The sequence below is a fragment of the Agelaius tricolor genome, unplaced genomic scaffold (genome assembly GCF_023055355.1).
Source record: "Agelaius tricolor isolate 1412-34295 unplaced genomic scaffold, bAgeTri1.0.p SCAF_6, whole genome shotgun sequence".
Classification (NCBI taxonomy): Eukaryota; Metazoa; Chordata; class Aves; order Passeriformes; family Icteridae; genus Agelaius; species Agelaius tricolor.
The window spans coordinates 42,561,822-42,581,083 of record NW_027269266.1 but is presented as its reverse complement, the minus strand read 5'-3'; the positions used below and the strand labels follow the sequence as shown (position 1 = coordinate 42,581,083).

At 43.3% G+C, this 19,262-nt stretch overlaps 1 protein-coding gene across 1 annotated transcript in view; it reads left to right on the top strand.

Annotated features, from left to right (window-relative positions):
• The first annotated feature begins 11,028 nt into the window (after nucleotides 1–11,028).
• The window catches only part of TMC2 (transmembrane channel like 2), a 30,976-nt gene continuing 22,742 nt past the window's right edge, over nucleotides 11,029–19,262 (top strand). The window contains exons 1-7 of the mRNA XM_071429562.1: nucleotides 11,029–11,074; nucleotides 11,386–11,433; nucleotides 13,386–13,737; nucleotides 14,473–14,625; nucleotides 16,848–16,938; nucleotides 17,862–17,943; nucleotides 18,233–18,339. Coding sequence (XP_071285663.1) covers nucleotides 11,029–11,074; nucleotides 11,386–11,433; nucleotides 13,386–13,737; nucleotides 14,473–14,625; nucleotides 16,848–16,938; nucleotides 17,862–17,943; nucleotides 18,233–18,339 — 879 coding nt within the window. The remainder of the gene's footprint in view (nucleotides 11,075–11,385; nucleotides 11,434–13,385; nucleotides 13,738–14,472; nucleotides 14,626–16,847; nucleotides 16,939–17,861; nucleotides 17,944–18,232; nucleotides 18,340–19,262) is intronic.

The window sequence follows — 19,262 nt, the reverse complement described above, 5'->3', positions numbered from 1 at the left end:
AACAGGGTCCAAGAGGAGTTCAGACTAGGTTTCCTAGGACTTTGTCCACTTGGTCTTGATAGATACAGATTGAGCTCTCTCTTCAATGGCTAGAGCAAGTTAATGTTGATTTTGACAAGAGTCCTGCAGTCATATCAAGCAACTACAAACCAGAAGGCAGGTTATTAAAGCAAAAGCATGACTGTGCAGTGACACTGTAAATGAGCACTTGCCAACAAATTGCCTCAGGAGCAGGCCAATGCAGTTAAAGCAAAAATAAAAACCAAAATCCATTCTGCACGCTACACACAAGATTAATAGTTTAATCAACAGGGTTTTGTCTTGTTTAAATAACCTATCTTTCAAACCCTCTCATTTGGATCTTCATGACAGTGTAGTTCACCTGATCTCAATCTCACTCAAGGGTGACTTGACAAATTCTCTGATAAAAGTCTCTCATCAGAGAAACACCCAAAAAACTGAGCCAGTGACTACGTACTTGAGAAAATTTAAAGCATCAGGCTAAATTTCCCCTTGTTACACTACCACATGAGCCAAGTTTACCAGCAGTGGCTCAGCAATAACACTCAGGCTGATCTGCCCAGTGAACAACAAAACATTTCTTAGGAGTTTGCCTAAGAAACTGTTTTTCCAGCCTAAAACCAGCCAGTTTCAGTTTCCAGAAGATCATGAATTGCCCCCAAATGGTAAAACAGACAAGATGATGGAAAAAGTTGTTTGCACATACCTGCATTCAATATTTATTTTGAAGCTTTGCAAAAAAACCAGTTTCATTGTGAGACTGGAAACCTCATCCACAGCAGCTCAGTTTTAGTTTTAACACTTGATTTACCCAACTCAAAACCTGATTCCTCCAGTAAGCTCAAAAGAATATGAACATGAAGCCATGGCCACACAGCAGGAGAGGCATGCAGACATGTTTTACATGACACATTATATTAATTACTGTATACACTATATTAATGATAGCCATGAAGTTTCAGCACATAAACACACACAAAACACATGATCACAAATATATAGGCACACACACCTATTATTAATAATAGTAACAAATCACCCTCTTCTTACTTCTCTAAACAAAGAGAGCCTCATCACAAACCATCAAAAGGGAATAAGTGCACCAGCAGATACTCAGTGACTTTAAATAAACCCCAGACGAAAACAATAGCTTCTCATAAGCCAATTATATCTGCCACATACTCCAGGCTAGAAAAGGACAGACCTTTATAATTATATTTTTCTAGTTACTATTTAATAATACACAATCATTTTATATAATAAGCATGGAAATAATTAACATTTTAAAAGCATGTAACTTGGCAATTTTCTTCCTTTGCCACTTATTGGAAATTTAATTTGTTCATGAGACCAAACAACAAATGTTTCCACTGAATTTAAGGAATGTTTTTCCATGAATGAGAATCAAGATGTTTCTGCAGACACTCTGGCCTCATTTAAGATTTGATACTTAAGTGTGTCAGTTGTATATTGAAAAATGAGACATCATAAAAGCAAATTGGGATCATTTAGAGAGACAGCCCAGAACTTTTCTTCAAAAAGGCTTTAGATATTTCTGTAACAGATCTTTCCAGTATCACTAGACTTACACCTAGTAAGTAGGTGTAAGTCTAGGTGTAAGTCTAGCCCCCTGCCCAGGGGGCTCAGAGCCCAAGACCCCTGTGCCTTTACACCTAAAATCAAAAGGGTATAATTTCTGGCCTTGTGTGCCATCAGAGACTCAGACCAACCAAGTTCCTGAAACCATGCCTAACACAAAGTATTTCCATGGCAGGGCTGCAGTCAGGTGAGTTACTTAGCTGCTCACACACTTGCACAGCCTTACTCCCATATCTAAACAATTTTCTCTCATTGTGCTGAATTACTGACCTCAGATCCCAGGCTCAGCCCTCCTGTGCAGACTGGCTGACTTGCTGAGCTCAGCTGTGATGGATGCCTCATCAAACCATCCTGCTGGGAAATAACAAATTTATTTTCTTCCAGCCCCTCCCCCACTAGTTTGGGGCTCTTCCTAAAAATATTTGTCATAAATGAAAATTTTGAAAACTCTTCAGGTTAATAGTCCTAAGAGATTTTTCTCATCTGCTTTTGTTAACAAAGTGGGAATTCCAACCCCATCTCTGTTTTGTTAAGAACATGAATTTATTGAAAATAGAAAAAAAAAAGAAAGAAATCAGATCCTTCAATAGCAAGGTATCTCACAGAATCACAAAATAATGAGTTTGGAAGAGACCTCTAAGATCATAGAGTCCAACCTATGCCCTAACACCTCAACTAGACTATAGCACCAAGTGCCATGTCCAGTCTTTTTTTACACACATCCAGAGATGGTGATTCTACCACCTCCCTGGGAAGAACATTCCAGTACTTTATTATTCTTTTGGTGAAAATTTTCATTTCATTTCATTTAATAGTAGTACTTCAAAGAAAAAAAAATAGAAGAGATAGAATATAAAAAGTCTTCTATTAATGACTTACACGATATGAAATTAATATTGCAAATGGCCTGGCATGTCAGCCATTTGGGATAAGTGGAAGTTTAAGCCCTCAAATCCCTCTCATTTTCTTTTCTTCTTTTCGGCTTTTGGGGGCTGTAGCTCCAATTCTGCCCAAGAGAGCAGAAGGTGCTAATTTCAGACGTTAATACAGATGAGGCTGACATAGGAAGTCTTCGGGCTTGTTAGCGTGCTAGGAAAAAGAAGAAAAACCAGTTTCTCACAGGGCGAGCCCCATTCGTTTATCCAGTGTGCTGCCTCTGTCGGCGGAGGCGGTAAAGCAGCCGAGACAGGCGGTAAAACAGCCGGAGAATTTGCTGTGCCAAGCAAGGGGCTGCCGCAAGAGGGAGGTCCCACTGCAGCCGGCTGGGCTCGCTCACCTGTGCTGCAGTGAGATCGCCCAGCCAGAGCCCGGGGCCGCCCGCTCCCGCTCCTCCCGCTGCTCTCCCGAGCCCATCCCGCACTGGACGGACGCCATGCCCCTGGAACGGGCTCCCTTCCCTTGGGACCTCATCTCACCTCTCCCTGCCTTGTGCAGAAACTCTCCGTGGCCTGAAACTCATTTTGGTGGCACGTCACTGTCAGAACCCAGGAAATTCCTCTGGCTGCCCTGGAGGACTCGAGCCCCTGCCCAGGGGGCTCAGAGACCTTGGCACAGAGCCCAAAACCCCTGTGCCTTTGATTTAGCCCTTGGAAAAAACAATTACCAACCTTATATGAAGAATTACAAGACACAAAAGTTTAAGTAGAATGATAGTGAATGTATCACAGGGTGAAAAATAGATATTTTGGGGTTTTTAGAATGGGGGTTCAGGGAGCAAGATGGAGGAATCTGGGCGTGTCCTGTCTTTCTCCTTCTTCTTCTTGGCCTCCATCTTCTGCTGTGATGTTGGCACTTTTAGATTGGTTTAGAAGCTCACTGTCTAACATAGGTGATGGGTATTGGAAAGTAATTGTAAATATTGTACATGTGGTTTTTAGTATAAAAAGATAACACAGCCCGGGGGGCAGGCAGAGTGCCTCTGACTGTCTTGCTGAGCAGACCTCAGCAGGTCAGGAGAAAGAATTTTATAGATAAGATACAATAAACAACCTTGAGACTGAGAACTGAAGAGCTCTGACTCCTTCTTCAACCGCTGGGCTGGGAAAAGAGACTCTCTAACACATTTTGGGGTCACTCCGACCAGCGAGAGTCCCGAGATGTCACTGCTGAGCTAGCTGGGAATACACCGGGAGCACGGCACAGGCAATCCGGCTTTTGCAGGGGCAGAGAGGGATACAGTCCTTGTGGGCACTGTCTGCTCATCACAACTGTTCATCACACTGACCCCGAGGAAAAGGAGGAAGCAGGTATTTAGCATGATATAAATGTACTAAAAGAATCCCTTTGGATGCCAAATCATTGCAGTCCTCTTCCTCAAACAAATTCGTCCTCTTTTGTCTCTCATGTTATGTGACTTCTGTCCTCCACCATGATGCTGTGATTTACTCTTTTTAAAAACTTACCTGGAAAACCTAATAAAAAAAGTAATCCAACATGTCTTTATCTTTCTAATAATGGCACAAAACCTTGTGGGTTTGGACTTTTTCATCCAGTATAAACCAACGATGTACAGGGCTTTGATATCATTTAAACAGAAATACTAATTCTGACTTCCAGCCACCTCTACTACACAAGCAGTAACATTCACAGGGACTATCCAACTCTGAAGCAGCATTATGTGGAGACCCCTCAAAATCCTAGGCATCTCTGACACTATGATCCAGCCCTAGGGTGCTATTTGGCACAAACCTGCAGCTGGTGTGACTTGGCAAATCCTCATGGAAGCCACTAAAGCTTTAAGAGTTTGTAGCAGCAGAGGGTCTGACTGATGCAAATGAAAGCAGAGCTTCTCTGGGAAGAGAGAAGTTAAAGCATGCAAGATCCTCCTGCCATGACTGGATGGTCAGGCAGCTTTCTCTCTAATTTCTAAAAAAAAGGAAAATAAATTAGTTGCTTTTCAGGCAAAGAGGTTCTAGAAAAAATGTGGGTTTTTCCCCCCCCGACAGAAATCCTCTCAAACCCAGAAGAAAAGAAGGGGAAATCCAGCAGCAGCAGCTCCTCTATGTCTGGAGGGGCTGGACAGGAGTCAACACAAAAGGCTCAACTCCTGTGAAAGGTGTTTTGATCTTCTCACACTGTGACCTTCATTTATGCCCTTTCAGGGAGCTCCTACAAAGCTGATGGGACCTGGCTGAAATTTTCCTCCAGAAGAGCAGGAGTAAAAGGCGGAAAAGGAACCCAGCAAAAATGTTCTTCCAAAAAAACCCCTCCTACCTCAGAATCTGTGCAGAAAAAATGCCATCTTCTGGTTTTGCACACATGTTCTCTAAACCACAAGTCTTCTCATATAAATCCTATATGACAAAATCATTCTCCATTTAAGTCCTGCATGCAAGTGTTGACTCATTTCTTGCTTTAGACTAGTCCAGAAGACTGTTGTTTTAATACTTTTCTCTTCTTGTCCTTGGAAACTTCACAAGAACTTCATTTTTGGATTTCATTCACTCTGCATAAATGGAGTAATGTGTTGGCAAATATCTTGTGTTGCCTCCATTCCCTAAAAGGAGTCTGGGACATGGGTAGGGGTTGTCTATATCTGGTTAGAAATCAGAACAGTTTTTCCAATGCCACTTAGTTACTCGTGCCAGCAGTGCCAGGTTCAAATGACTGTGTTGCATTCCATTTTTTGGATGAACAAGAGCCTGTTCTCCTCAAAGCCTGTCCCCAAAAATGGCAGCAACAAGGAGGGATGATGTAGCAGCAACACACATTGTCTGACCAGAACCACTGCTAAACACCTTCATGTTGTGTCTGGAGAACTCTGACAAGCTCACCTGGATCCAGGATGACTTCCAGCATGTGCTTAGTTTGAGACATGGAGTAGGTGAAGATGGCAGAGAGCTGGCAGACATTGGCTTGTATTTTGCATTAATCTGGGGTCTTAATAACTGCAGTGTTTCCCACAAGGCTGCTGCAAATGGGGGACTCTAATCTTATACAGCTGGGTGATATGAGCACATTTGGGGAAAAAAAAAATCTTTACTTGTTCCTACATGACAAGAATCAGTGGAAGACTGTGGAAGACTGAGGGGCTCTGTCCTATGATTGATCTGACATTCCAAGATATCTCTCTGAGCCAGCACACCTCCAGGACCTGCCAGTGCGCATCCTCCCCCTGTTTTGGTTTATGTCTTCCTAAACTGAAGAACCTGGCACCTGAATCCCACTGTTCTGTGGCAGTTCTTCAGCTAAGAGACCTAATGGCTAACAGACCTTGCTGTGTTCCTTCACAGCACACTCCTGGCTGTGCCTTGAGGTTATGAAGTAACAACAGGAAAGTTATAAAAAAGCAATAGTTATGTCTCTGAGGACCTTGTGCCCCCACCCTGGGTTGGGATTACACAGATAAAGCTCATTTCCATGGGCCAAGATAACAAGGCACTGACTTGAGCATCCCCAACACCACAAGATTAATGTTGCACAACTTCTTCCATTGGGACTTTGTCATCTTTACAAGTAACTAATGCCCGCCCTGAACAGAGAGCATAGGGCATATATTTGTCATCATTTTACTGCCTTCAGCTACAGTCCAGACTTACCATTCCCTATGGCAGCCTGAGGGTTATTTTCAAAGTCTGCAAAGAGCTGAGAAATTTCTTTCCCAGATTATTTTAAGATAATGAGACTCTCTTTCCACATGTTTGCAATCAATGCTGCAGGTGGGTCCTTCCTTTCTGAGCATTTCCATGCTGCTCTGTCAGAGTGCACTCCAGATCCCGGCACCAAAATACAGAATAAAACTGCAGCATTGCAGAGATTATGTGAGGGCAAGGGTGACCTCTGCATAGATAGATGCTCAGGTTAGCATGTAACCCCTGGTGGATTTTCATGGCTTTGTTTTTGCAAAGTTGAACTCAGACATGGTCAAAAGTCAGGTTGGAGCTGAATCCAGTTTTATGAAGCATGCCTGAGAGACCCTGGAAAACATGGGTTGGTCTGGGTTTTTAAAAATAAAATAATTTGGTTTTCTTTAACAGTTCAACAGAAGCAAGGAAGTGTTTGGAAGTGGTCTCTCACTTTTAAATGTCTCTCTCAGATACATTTTTAACGTTGGCTGCAGCAATTCACAAGTTTTAGGTCCTCATCAAAATACGCACACATAGGTCAGGTATTATTGTTATTGTTATTGCTTGAAAACCCTTTCAATTAAAGATTACTTATAGATGAGATGAATATTGAATAAATGTAATCCATGGATTAATTAGCTAAAGCCCTATGTTAATCAGAAAGCAAGAAAGGGAGAAACACTAGCTCATTAAGCATTTACCAGTATGTTGTATGTGCTTCCAGGATTCAGTTACCCTCTCTCCATAACACAACTGTTTTTTATTTAACACTTGGATGTGTGTGAGACACCCAATGTCCTCCTATGCTAAAACTCAAAACTGCCAAATTATATAGTGTTAGTCATCACTAGTGTGAGGAGAAAAATACTAAATAACACAGTAAAAACCATTTGTGCAACAACTCCATCAATTGCATACACATGATATTTACATAAGTAATAGCTGAATTTGTGGCTGTGCATTACTTATTCACCTTGTGTGGAATAACTCAAGAGGTAAAAGACTCGTCCATTAATCTCCTCCCCCCAGTCTATAATCCTAAGAAATCCTAAGCCCTGCAAGACACTTGATCCTCTTAGGAAAATCAGGCCTGTGAGCTGAGGATGATGGTGTGCTTGGTGCTGAAGCACTGCTGATGAACTCCCCATTCATTGTATGGCTATGCAAGTCCTGGTGAGCCCTGCATGGGTCTGTCACCTGTTTGATGGACACACACAGACATGGAAAGTCCTCCATGTGTTCCACCTCCCTCACAGCCCATAAGGTGTCTTGCTGCTCTCCCAGGCCTGCTGTGCTGAAGTCTCATTGTAAAATTTTTGTGTACATTTTTTCTTTAATGGAGCACCTTCTACCATCAAAGATGGATGTCAAAAGGATGTGAAGTGCACTTTTTTTATTTCATACACAGCATTTTGTAAAATATCCCACCATAAGTTTTTTTTTCACCATGAATAATTCCATGTTGCAATATCTTTTTTCCTCTAAACTATTTTTTTTTTTTTTGACCAATGCTATTCAGTGTCCACAAACTACAAGCAGACTATCACACAGGCAAAACTAGCCCAGAGGTATGGCAAGATCTCCACCAGCCTAATCCTGGGGGGAAACTACAGATCTCTCTGCACTTACCAAAAAACAAGGCAAACAAGGCTGGCAAGGCAACCTAAGGTTCTTGGTCTCATCTTATGTGACACCACTTTGTTGCACCGAATCCCACTCCTCTCCTCCCCAGCCTTCCTCTGCATCACAGCCTCTAACACTGCCTGGCCCACCCCAAAAGTGACGGTGGCTATGCAAGTCTGCCACACGTTCCCCCAAGGACATGTACCACAAGGAATCAAGATTCCAAGGTTTCTCACCATGCTTGTGTGGCTGCACATCAGCCTCAGGGGGGCCATCACTTCCAGAGGAGTCAGACAGCATCAGATGGAGGGAGGTTATTTATTTCTCTTGAGGCTCTAAGGCAAAGGGAGCAGTCTGTCATATGCAAAGGATCTGTTGCACCACAGGCTGAGTTGGAAAGATAATGTAGGGATTTCTCCTTAGGGGTAAGTTCTTGGGCAGACACTTTAATAACACTCTTCATTAGGAAATAATTGCCAGGCGCTATGCAACTCCCTCCTCTCCATGGGAGGGAGTGCTATGGAGTCAGAACTGTGAAAGGTCCCTACCTACACAGGAGTGAAATGCTGCCACCCAGCCTGTAACAGCACAGTTTTATCATGGCCAGTCCTACAGCCTTTGGCAATGCAGGTACAGGGCAGCAAAGCAACAGCCAAGCAGAGCTTATCGCAAATATGCTTATCCACACGGATGAGTGTTGCTTCATGGGAGCAATGTGAAACAGCCCCCAGTCCTGCTCTGTCCCATATGCTGGCACCCCTCAGCTGCCACCTCCTCTGTGAGAGGAGTGCAGGGCACTCTTATCCCCCCCATGTGGCCAGAGGTGCCCAGGGCCTCTGTGGCTGCTGTGGAAACACCACACCTTGCTCCCACTGCTGTGAGCAGACAGTAAAATCAAAGAGCAGGTGTTTCATCTCAGGGCAGGAGACAGAGATATTACCTGGCCACACATTTTGGTAGTAAGATGAACTTACAGTCTCCATCACTTTTCAAAATCACATACTTGGTACCTTTGGGCATGCCAAGTGGCACAGGCAGCTTTGGAGCCTGCAGCTGTCCCAGCTCCAGTGCAGATCATGGGTGAATCACCGACTCTGTGGTGGAGTGGAAACCAGGACGCTCAACTCTGCCAATGAAATGCCCACATGAACAGGCCTTGAGCATGCAAAATCCTTGGTGGGAAAGAAGGGGTAGGGTCCATTAAAGGACAAGGGGTAATAGTTTTAAACTAAAAGAGGGTCAATTTAGATTAGGTACAAAAAGAATTTTTTTGACAATGAGGGTGGTAAAACAGTGGCACAGGTTGCCAAGAGAGGTGGTGGAAGTCTTATCCCTGGAAACATTCAAGGTCAGTTTGGACAGGGCTATGAGCAATCTGGTCTACGTGAAGGTGTCCCTGCTCACTGCAGAGGAGTTGGAAGAGATGGCCTTTAAATGGCCTTCTTGCCCAAACCATTCTGTGATTCCATGAGGCAGAAGCAGTGCTATCACTGAGTACAGTGCCAGGGGGTGGAGTGTGGCGTGTGATGAGCATCCACAGCCCTTTTGCATCCTGCCACAAAATTCTTCAGAAACTCGGTCTTCGTTTAACTAGAAGACCCCTAGATCTTCTGATTGGGATAGAGATGCTTGGGACTGAGGCAACTGAAGCATCTTGCAAAAGATCTGTTCCAGTAGCCTCCAGCAGCTGGGAATTTCTCCTTTTTTTCCTGGAGCAGTATTAATTCAATGACCTAGCGATCACATTGGAAACAAACCACATCAACATATAGAGTTACAGGTGAAACTCATTCACTGGGAAGACCTTCAAAAGGCACTATCACTGTCTTCAGATCCAGTCAAGCCCACTGTTGTGGGGAACACACAGTGAAAATGCCCTGTGCAATGAACTTGTAGGGTTAGAGCTGTTAATAATGTATGGGCATATACCATCCATTATGTATTAAGCTCAGGAGAGCTGAAGTCAAACATAGATCAAACAATCCATGGGATTGGATTTAAAGTACTTGAAAGGTACCCCTGAACCAAATTCAATGAGAAAAAGCAGCAATTGAGAGGTTCAGACTGACATCCCCTCAGACACTACACCTGCTCCAAAGCAGGAGTCTTCAGCACATGCCAATGGTGGCAGCAGCCTCAAGCTGATCTCTGCAACAGTCCTCTCTTTTGGGAGGGAAGGAAGGGATTAACACTCTCCCTGATAATCCTTGGGAAAAATTCATTATGCCAGGTCCCCGAAGGACACCTGTGCAAGCCAGGGGTCTGCAGTATGTTTCAGAGATGTTGTGTGGGTAAGCTCTCCTTTTGGGAGACCAAGAGAAACCCCACACTGGGAATGCACCCTTGGGCGCTCTCTGCAGAAGCTACAGCTGAGGCAGATGGAGCAGGTTTTACTCTGGATGTCACTCAGATAAAACTATTCTTGGCCCACTGAAAAACTGCAAGCTGCAGAATGCAATACAATACTTTGTGGTTCTAAAGGACCTTCCAAATGAGGGTCTCACATTAATTAATTAAGCCTCAGAGCACCTAGAAGGAAAATCTATCCTATTTTACCAGCAAGTGGAATGAGTATGCAAAGGTCACACAGAATAGAGGAGCAAAGGAAAGAGAGATCCTGGTATCCTGACTCCTGACTCTTTGCTGCATCTATTAGCTCATGAGTCCCCTCCAAGCGACACACATGGAGGACAAAAGGTGACCCACAGCTGTGTCCCAAGGGCCACTGGCTGGGAGATTTAATAAGATGCAGGAGAATGACTAACGGGGTTACACAGATTGTCGCAGGTCAGTAAAGAATATGGCATTAAGAAAATTGATCCTTTGAAAGCCTCCAGCCACATGCTTATGTCAGAACCAGACGTGACTTGTGTCTGTGCTTCATACGACACCACCAAGTACCCACCAAAGGGCTTTCCTTCATGTATAAATAATGAAATGCAATGCAATGCCAACAGGTGCTTTTTTCACAGGGAGAAGGGAGAAGAAGGGAAAGTGTTTGGGTAGGCTGAGGCAGAGCCCAGGTTCTCCCTGCCTCTCCCACCCCTCCCTGTCCTCATGGCTCATGAGCAAGAGGTCACTGACGGCTGGACGTGCCCACCTGTCTGCAATGCCAAGGAGACAAGCACATGGGCCCTGGAAGAGGGAGTAAGCTGTGTATGACTGGGGTGTGTTTGCAGCGCAGCAGCTACCGTGTCTGGGCAATAGACGGGACGCTGCCATGGGGAAGAAAAAGAAAAGCACTCTACAGGTCATCCTGGAAGATGGTTGGTATCACTGAGATCATTTCAGTTTGCATGCTGCCAAATACTTGACTAAACCGCCTGGGGCTTCCCGAGCACGCCATTTTGTATCTCTCAAAGACCATACAATTTCAGGTTGCTTGGGCAGGGGACTTTTGTCAGTCTGCCAGACTAAAGTAAATATTAAGAGCATTGCTGTAGGGAAGGAATATAATGTATAATCAATGAGGGATATTCTGCCAAGCTCAGCTGGAACTTAAGGGTCAGCTGTGTCAAGCATCACATGTGTAAATTCCAGCAACAAATGCAATTACTCTTCATTCTTTGTTTTGCAGCCGGAATAGAGTTTGATGGAGAAGTGGAAACTGACACAGAGAGTGAAGGTAATGTAGAGATTAACAAATGTGGTCCTGTTTGAAATACAAGAGGTGATACCTTTTCTTTTTCTCTCTGACTTATGACTTGCTCTACAACACAAACTCTTTCATGAGCTACTTGCAAGCAAGCAGATTTTTCCCTTGAGGTTTGACTTATAACAGTGATACGTAAAGTGCCATTCTTAAGCAGTCTGTCCTGTTTTATCCATGTTCCCGGAGTTGGAGGCTGTCAGAGCCCACATCCCCTGGGAGTCAGCCCCTAGTAAATCAGGCACTGCAGTAAAGCACCACCCTGTGCAGGGCTGGGGCTGCTTTGCACTATCCTGAGGTCCTGCTTGCCCTCCCTGTAATGCTTGCTCAGACCATAACACACTGGGATCTTTATCAGTCATGGCCACAAGAAGATAATGATGAAAATGGATTGAAGGGAGATTTATGGCTGTGAGGGAAATCAGGAAAAGCCCATGACAGGACTAAAAACACCTTTAACTCTGCAGGTATAGTATATCTGAAGTGAGAGAGCTAAGAGGTAAGACCATAACAGCAGTGGATTGGTGATACACATGTAGCTGTTACTGCAAAAACAGTTCACAACTGTGTCTGTATTAGTCAGAGAATATGAGAAAGTAAACAGCAAACTACTGGAAGTTTTTGGTTTTGTTTTTTTTAAAATCATATCCATCTTTTCCATATAGGCAAAAGAGGCAGTAAGATAAAGGTTACAAATTAATGCTTCATAATTAGCCTAATACTTGAGAGGTTGCAAATAAAAAAAACCCTAAAACATTGGCTGTCCAAAATGAACATTTTCCCAAAGAGAACAGGTGGTCCTTTGATCTAGATGATTGTTCAAAATTCAGTTTAGATGGACCATTACATAGGAACTGAAACCTGCATAATGCCTCCTGAGAAATTAATTGGAAACTCCTTCTCATTCCCAGTGTCAAATGTGACAACCACTTCCTACTAATTTTTTACCACTAAAACCCAGAAACTATTTGCTTGTAATTAATTTCTAGCTTTTCACCAAACCAAAAATGCAAATACTCAAATTCTTTCTATTATTTGCTTCTATTTTTCTCACCTTTTAGGCTCCTCATTTTACACTCTGGATCCCATTCCATCACAATTTCCTTCTTCTATTACAATATCTCCAACTCTTTACTTTCATCAGACAGAAATTTTGGAAAATGAGAAGCCAGAATACTCTGGAAAACTTACTATTAATTTTAATAGGCTTGGTAGTGTAAGAGATAGAGACACCTAGGGGCTTTTGAAAAATTTTTCCCACTTTCCATAAAATTCTGCAATTAAATCATGCTCTACTTCAATCCTTTAAGCCAGAAGCATTTCTGACTTCTGGAAAGAGGAGGTTTTTAGCTTGCAATGCCAGTAAGAATGAAATGTGCCTCAGAGACTGTCTGGTCTTTTTCTTCTCTGAATAGAGACCATCCAATATAAAAGGAAACTGAGAGAGAGAAAGAAAACCAGATACTGCCTGTGCTGTGCCTTTTCTCTCTATAAATAGAAGAACTCCATTCCCAGCCTTGAAAAGTAAACATCTTTCAAGGACATCGCATCAACAAGCAAACTACACATTGTGTAACAGACTGCAATTTCTGTTTCCTTTGTTCTGGTGTGTTTACAGGTCAGGGAGATATCTGTCTGTGCTGCCCGATGGATGGGCTTTTGCATTTGTAACTAATTTCCAATCTTCTTATGGTCACATATAAGTCACTGATGTGCTAAATTGTGGTGTCCTAAATGGGAGTTGCACAACCAGAGTTCCACCTGGTTCTTGGACAGGGCATAACACAAAGCCCATTGAGATCAACAGGCACCTGCTCTTTGAATTTGCCAGGGTTTGCATCAGGTGTCCTGCCTGCCCATGCTCTTCTGATGAATCTTTATTCTGCCAGCATGGATTTCCCAATGTAATTGTTTTTTATCACTTGCAGAAGATGAAGCAAAGGACAAGAAAACTAACAAACAATGCCTTAGGGAAACTGGCAGAGCAAGCACACTTCAAAGCAAAAAGCAAGAGAAAGACAAAGAAGAAAAAGAAGACAAAGAAGAAGATGAGAGCAAAGAGGAAGACAATGGCAGCCAACAAAACAGAGCTTCTAGGAGAAAAAATTACCAAAGGAAAAACAGAAATGGAAAAAAGGCAAGAGAGGAAGGAAGCCAGAAGAAAGACAGAGGCAAAACGGCTCCTAACAAAGATCAAAAGGAATCAGAAAACAAAGAAAAGAAAACAACCAAGAGAGGGAAGGAGGGGGAGAATAAACACATGAAAGGCAGGAAAAGCAGGTAATTAAACAATCCCTGACTATGGTGCCTTGTTCAGACTGGCAGCGATATTGACATGCCAGTGGCATATGGATCAGAATGGCAAAACCAATAGACTGCAAAAAAGTTCCTGCTCTCCTTAAAGAGACACAGTGGAAAACATTTTAAAATGCCACAGAACCAAACTGTTTCCAAGTTATTATAATTTCTCAACCAGGATCAGGTCTATGCATGTTGTGGAGTCTTAGTACCTACAGCCAGGGGTAGAAAAGCACCCCTAAAGAAGGTACCTGGAGAAATTTGGGCATGGAGACCTTTTTTTGGTTGGTCTATGGAAATGTTCCAGATAAAATGTATCCCTTGTGTTTTCAAGTCTCTTCCAAATCTTGCTTGTCCCAACCTTTGACTTCTATCCATATCTCTCCCATTTTGTTATGAAGGCATGAAAACCATTTTTCTGGAGCCAGCTGTAGCCCTGGAAGCTGTAGGCAATGTTCTTTAGCTGATATGTGGCCCAAAGCACAACACTGAGTAAATTGTAGCGGGGCACAAATGGCTCCTCACTATCCTGGCTGGAGACAGCCCTGCTCAGAGTGCGATGGGCACTGGCATCACACTGAGCCAGGGGAGGTTGAGGCACTGTGCCCACATTGGCATGGAATCCCCAAGGCCAGAGCTGCAGTCTGACTACCCCAAGCAAGGCCTTCTCTCTAACCCCTGTGAGGTTTTCTGTGTCCTTTATTTTGTGTCTTCCAGTACTTCTTCTGCTTCCTCTAACTCGTCTGATGAGGAGTCACTGTCAGAGGAAGAGCTCGCAATGCTGAAGGAGCAGGTGGAGCAAAAGAAAAAACTGATTTCCACCATGAGGAACAAGCCCTGGAGGATGGTGAAGAAGCTCTCGGTGCTCAGGTACCCATTAAAATGGGAACCCCTCTTCATTGGGTCTCTGCTGACTGTTATGAGATGCACTTTGTCTTTCCTTGAAATTACATATTTGCTGCTGCTGTGACACCATAGTATCAGAAAAAGTGTCTGGCAGAACCTGGCCAGACTGTCTGGGTAAAAATGATCAGAGTTAAAATGTGCAATCTGATTTTCAGCCTCTGTAACCAAAGAACAGACAAAGTGCAAATCTGTTCAACTGATACCCATGGCCAGGACATTCTACCCTTGTGTTTAAAACCAAATGACTCACTACAGTCAGGCTACTTGTTAAAGCAAACTCCGTACCCTGGCTTGCTTATTCATGTCTTTTGTCAGACAGAAATCAGAGCAGCACAGTGCCCTGTTAGTGCACAGTCCTGAGACAGGGCTTCTTGGAAAAAATGCTGTATTCTTTTCAGAGGTTTATGGAGCAAAGAGAAATCTGCCACACAGACCCTGATGAAGGTGGGAACAACTCAGGCAGCAGCAGAGACCCCTCAGTGCTGGGCAATGGGGAACAGTGGGGCAGAGCAGACCAGAGAAATCAAAACCCACGGGTTGATAGGGAATGGCTCATAACAAACCATTCCCCTGTCAGGGCAATGATTCAGCTCCCAGCTCTACTGCTTAAGGAACTTCTGAAACCCCTTTCTACCAGGAGAGATTTAAAAATAGCATTGCAAAGCACATATACATTTTCTTTTTAACTAAAAACCAAGCTATGTTAAACCATGACACAGCCCCAGAGGGAGTGGTGATGCCCCAGCTCTGTGTTTGCCGAGAGGTTGCTCAGAGCTGCAGGGACTGTGCTATCAAAGCTGGCAGTCACCATGTGTCTTTGCTTCTCTCTTTTATGCCCTGAAGGCCAAGACCTGTTCCATCTTCCAATAAAATCAGAAATTGTGAACTCTGACAATTACTTTTGAAAATCTGGGTAAAGATCTATAACAGGGAAACTGTGTTAAAGTAACTTTTCCACCTCACAGCTGTGCTATGAGCCTGAGCTCATAACAAATAAATTCTTATGGCCCTAAAATTACAAATTTCTGTAAGGAAAAAAAAAAAGGCAAAGCAGAGTTATTTCTGATGCTTTTTTTCCCTTGTGGTGGAGGATACTGACTAAAATTCTACTTAGGATCATGTTTGACAATGTCCTTCCATACTTTCCTCTTATTTCTGAGCTATAGCAGTCATCACTACCCACTAATGAAACAAAACTGTTGCACTGCTTGTCCAGGGGTCTCCAGAAAGGCTCTCAGCACACTGTACATTCATTAGATATTTTTGGTTGCATGGACTCAACCCTGAGAGAAGAAATTATGAGCCCCATTGCACAGATGAGGGGTGTAAAACTTAAAGAGAGTGAAATAATATGTTCAGGACTTAGAAATCTCACTTTAGTTTTGCAAATGAAGTCACAGGTGATTTTTCCAAGGTAATAGGCTGACCTAGCCAACTCTTTATACCAAGTGGAAAGTCTATCTTTCCCACAGGCTTAGGATGGCATAAAACCTCCCAGCTCCTGAAATTTAATCTCTTTTCATTGGCAATGCCAATATAAAATATAATTGTATTCACAAACTCAGCATACTCAGCATAACAGCAGCTACCTAGACTATTTTTTCTGTATTTCCCTTAGATATCCTCGTGTAAAACTAGTTTCATTTTGCAGCTTGATTTTACTCCTGACTAGCATACACTCATTCCTCTGGCACTGAGATTATCCCCTTGGGCTGTTTGCACATCTCTGGTGTTTATCCTGGGAGGTGTTCATAAAAGGAAGCTCTGCATCTTCTTGGAGTTTATTTCACTAGGCAATGTTATTTTCTCCTTGACCAATGCATCAGGAGAGAAAAATTATAACAGGCATGCAGGCTGAGAGAGCTCTGCAGCGAGAGAAATGGGCAGGCTTTTAGTTTGCACCCAGGGAGAAGTGTGGAGCAAGATTTGGGGCACTAACAATACTTAAAGCTAATATAAAACATTTCTATATGAATGTGAGTGCTTTGGGGACCTGACAGCTAATCCTGGGTGGGTGTCTGAGCTCTACATGGCACAGCAGCTGATCAGCAGAGAGCAGGTGGGGAGAGAGACCAAGTCCCCACCTTCCTACGAACACGGTTGCTTTTTCCACTGGTGCAGGCAGAGGTGAAAAGCTAAAGACCCCTCTGCTGTTTTAATAACCTCCTTGTTTTTATTCCAATTAGGGAGGCACAAGATTTTGTAGAGAAGTTTGAAGGAGCACTGGGAAAAGGAAAGGGCAAAAAGTTGTATGCATATAAGATGATGATGGCAAAGGTAAGTGCTACAGCAATGTCAGCGAAGGGCTTGGATACTCAGTTATGTATTCAGAACATTTTTAGGTTTATTGACCTCTATTTGGTGAAAGAGGCACAAGGAAGTCAGAATAAAACTTACTGCGCACCTTCAGAAAAATACTAGCTGGCTTCAAATCTACAACTATTGCAGAAAGAACAGGGGGAAATTCACACCTACCTGAACCTGATTGTGACCTTTTCCTGAAGCAAGGGAGGGTTTACAGGAGCAGGGAAAGCCATGGCTTTCTGGCTGCAATCTCCAAAACCTTGATATGTAAGAAAAGATATCCCTAAAGGGGAAAGAGGCCCTGCCAAACTCTTGCCCTGCCCCTCATCCTGTAAAATTTCATCTTCGCCAGTGATGAGGAGATAACAGGGAGAATGATGGCTGTGCTTTGAAGTTGGTAGCCAAGTTGCATGTTGTCATGGAGATAATATTGAGAAGTGCAACACAGAGCCAGACCTGAGATTATGAAATCAATGGGAGCTTAGCTGCTGGCCTTGTGAGGAAAGATTCAAGCTCAGTGTTTTATCAAACTAAATGTTGTTTTAAGTAGAGTTTGTTCTGAACCAATTATATCAATCCAGAGGCAGGTCTGAATTTCCCACCCCTATATAATCTAACCAAGCCATAGCACAACTGCAGGTTTCCAAAAGCCTGGAAAGGTTAAAACTCTTAAAACTCAAGTCATAAATGTGAACACTTGGGAATGGGAGGGGGGGATTTTTGGTTGAAGGGAGTTTCTGAAATAGTCCAAAAGATGAGACCCAGACCAGAGCTCCTACTTTGGACTTTACACCCACACCTAATCATGCTATTAAACTCTGATGTTAAAAAGCCCTGCTTAAGAGCAGACCCCCTCTTCACACCTCTCTGCTCACTGCAATGTTGTCCTCTTTCAGAAATGGGTGAAATTTAAGAGAGACTTTGAAAATTTTAAAACTCAGTGCATACCCTGGGAGATGAAGATAAAGGAAGTGGAGAGTAAGTTGAAGTTGCTGTGTGGTGGCAGTGGGACATTTTCTAAGATTGCCTTGTCTTCATACAAGAAATGTTCCAGCTTCCTGGTCCACAGTCTCCACTTGCCCTGGGCATCAGTGCCAGACAAGGAGCACACACCCCTGGCAGCTCCAGGTGTTGCTCTCTCCAGCAGCTGTGGGGACTCCTGGGAGGCTCATGGGGAATCTCTCATGGGGAGACCTGAGGGCAAAGGGTTGCTGAGGACAGTTTAACCCTCCTAGACTCCTAACCACAAAATGTCTTCTGCTTTAAGGTCACTTTGGCTCCTCTGTTGCTTCCTACTTCATATTTCTGCGATGGATGTATGGAGTAAATCTTGTCCTTTTTGGGTTAATATTTGGACTGGTTATAATTCCAGAGGTAAGTGCTTAATTCTTCTTTCAGTAATATCTTGCCCTTTGCTTGACACAAACACGGCATTGACAGGACAAATGCCTTATAACAGGCATCACTTTAGATAAATGAAATGCCTGAGGACAATTATTTACAAAGAGTTACTGACACAGGAGCAGAAGTCGGATTGATATCAGGAGACATAAAATGCTATCAGAGATCCTGCTCATCCAGCAGCTGAAACAGGGGCTCAACAATCAATCTAATTCAAGGCTAGTTTTACATTTTGAATAAAGTGAAGAACATGACATTCCAATCCTAGGCACAAGATCTGGTCTGCACGAGCCACAGGAAATGGATTGTGCTCTGAAAATAATTGTGCCATCAGTTTTGGGCTCTCTGGGGGGCATGGCCGGGGGGCATGGCCATGGGGCAGCAGCCATGGCACAGCCCCTCGGGGAACAGACAACTTGCCAGCACTCTGCCAACTAACACTTGCTTGGGAAATAACCCTTTTTTGTAGTTCCAATTCATAAGATTCACAAGCAATAATTTTATTTTTAGTTTTTCTATTTCTCACTCTTCTTGGAGAATGAAAAGGATCTCATAGCCAAATTTATATGATCGTTTATTGAAGAATTTTTTAATGTAGCCATTACAGCTCTGGCTAAATTACTCAGTGCAGTATTTAAAGGCTGTGCAATCCACAGACAGTGGCATCTGTTCTGTTCAATGCAGAATTTTATGGAGCAAATATGCACTGCAGAATGTCTCCTGAGGACCGTGCTTTTGTTCTCCTTAATGTGCTGGCTCACACTATGGAAAGGGAAAGCTCAGTTTCCCCCCAGGACGAGGAGACATAACCATTAGCACTGAACAATACAAATGTGTTTGGTTAGGAACGACGCATATGGCAGGAGCTCTCCTCTCTGAAGTGTGCACACTGTTAC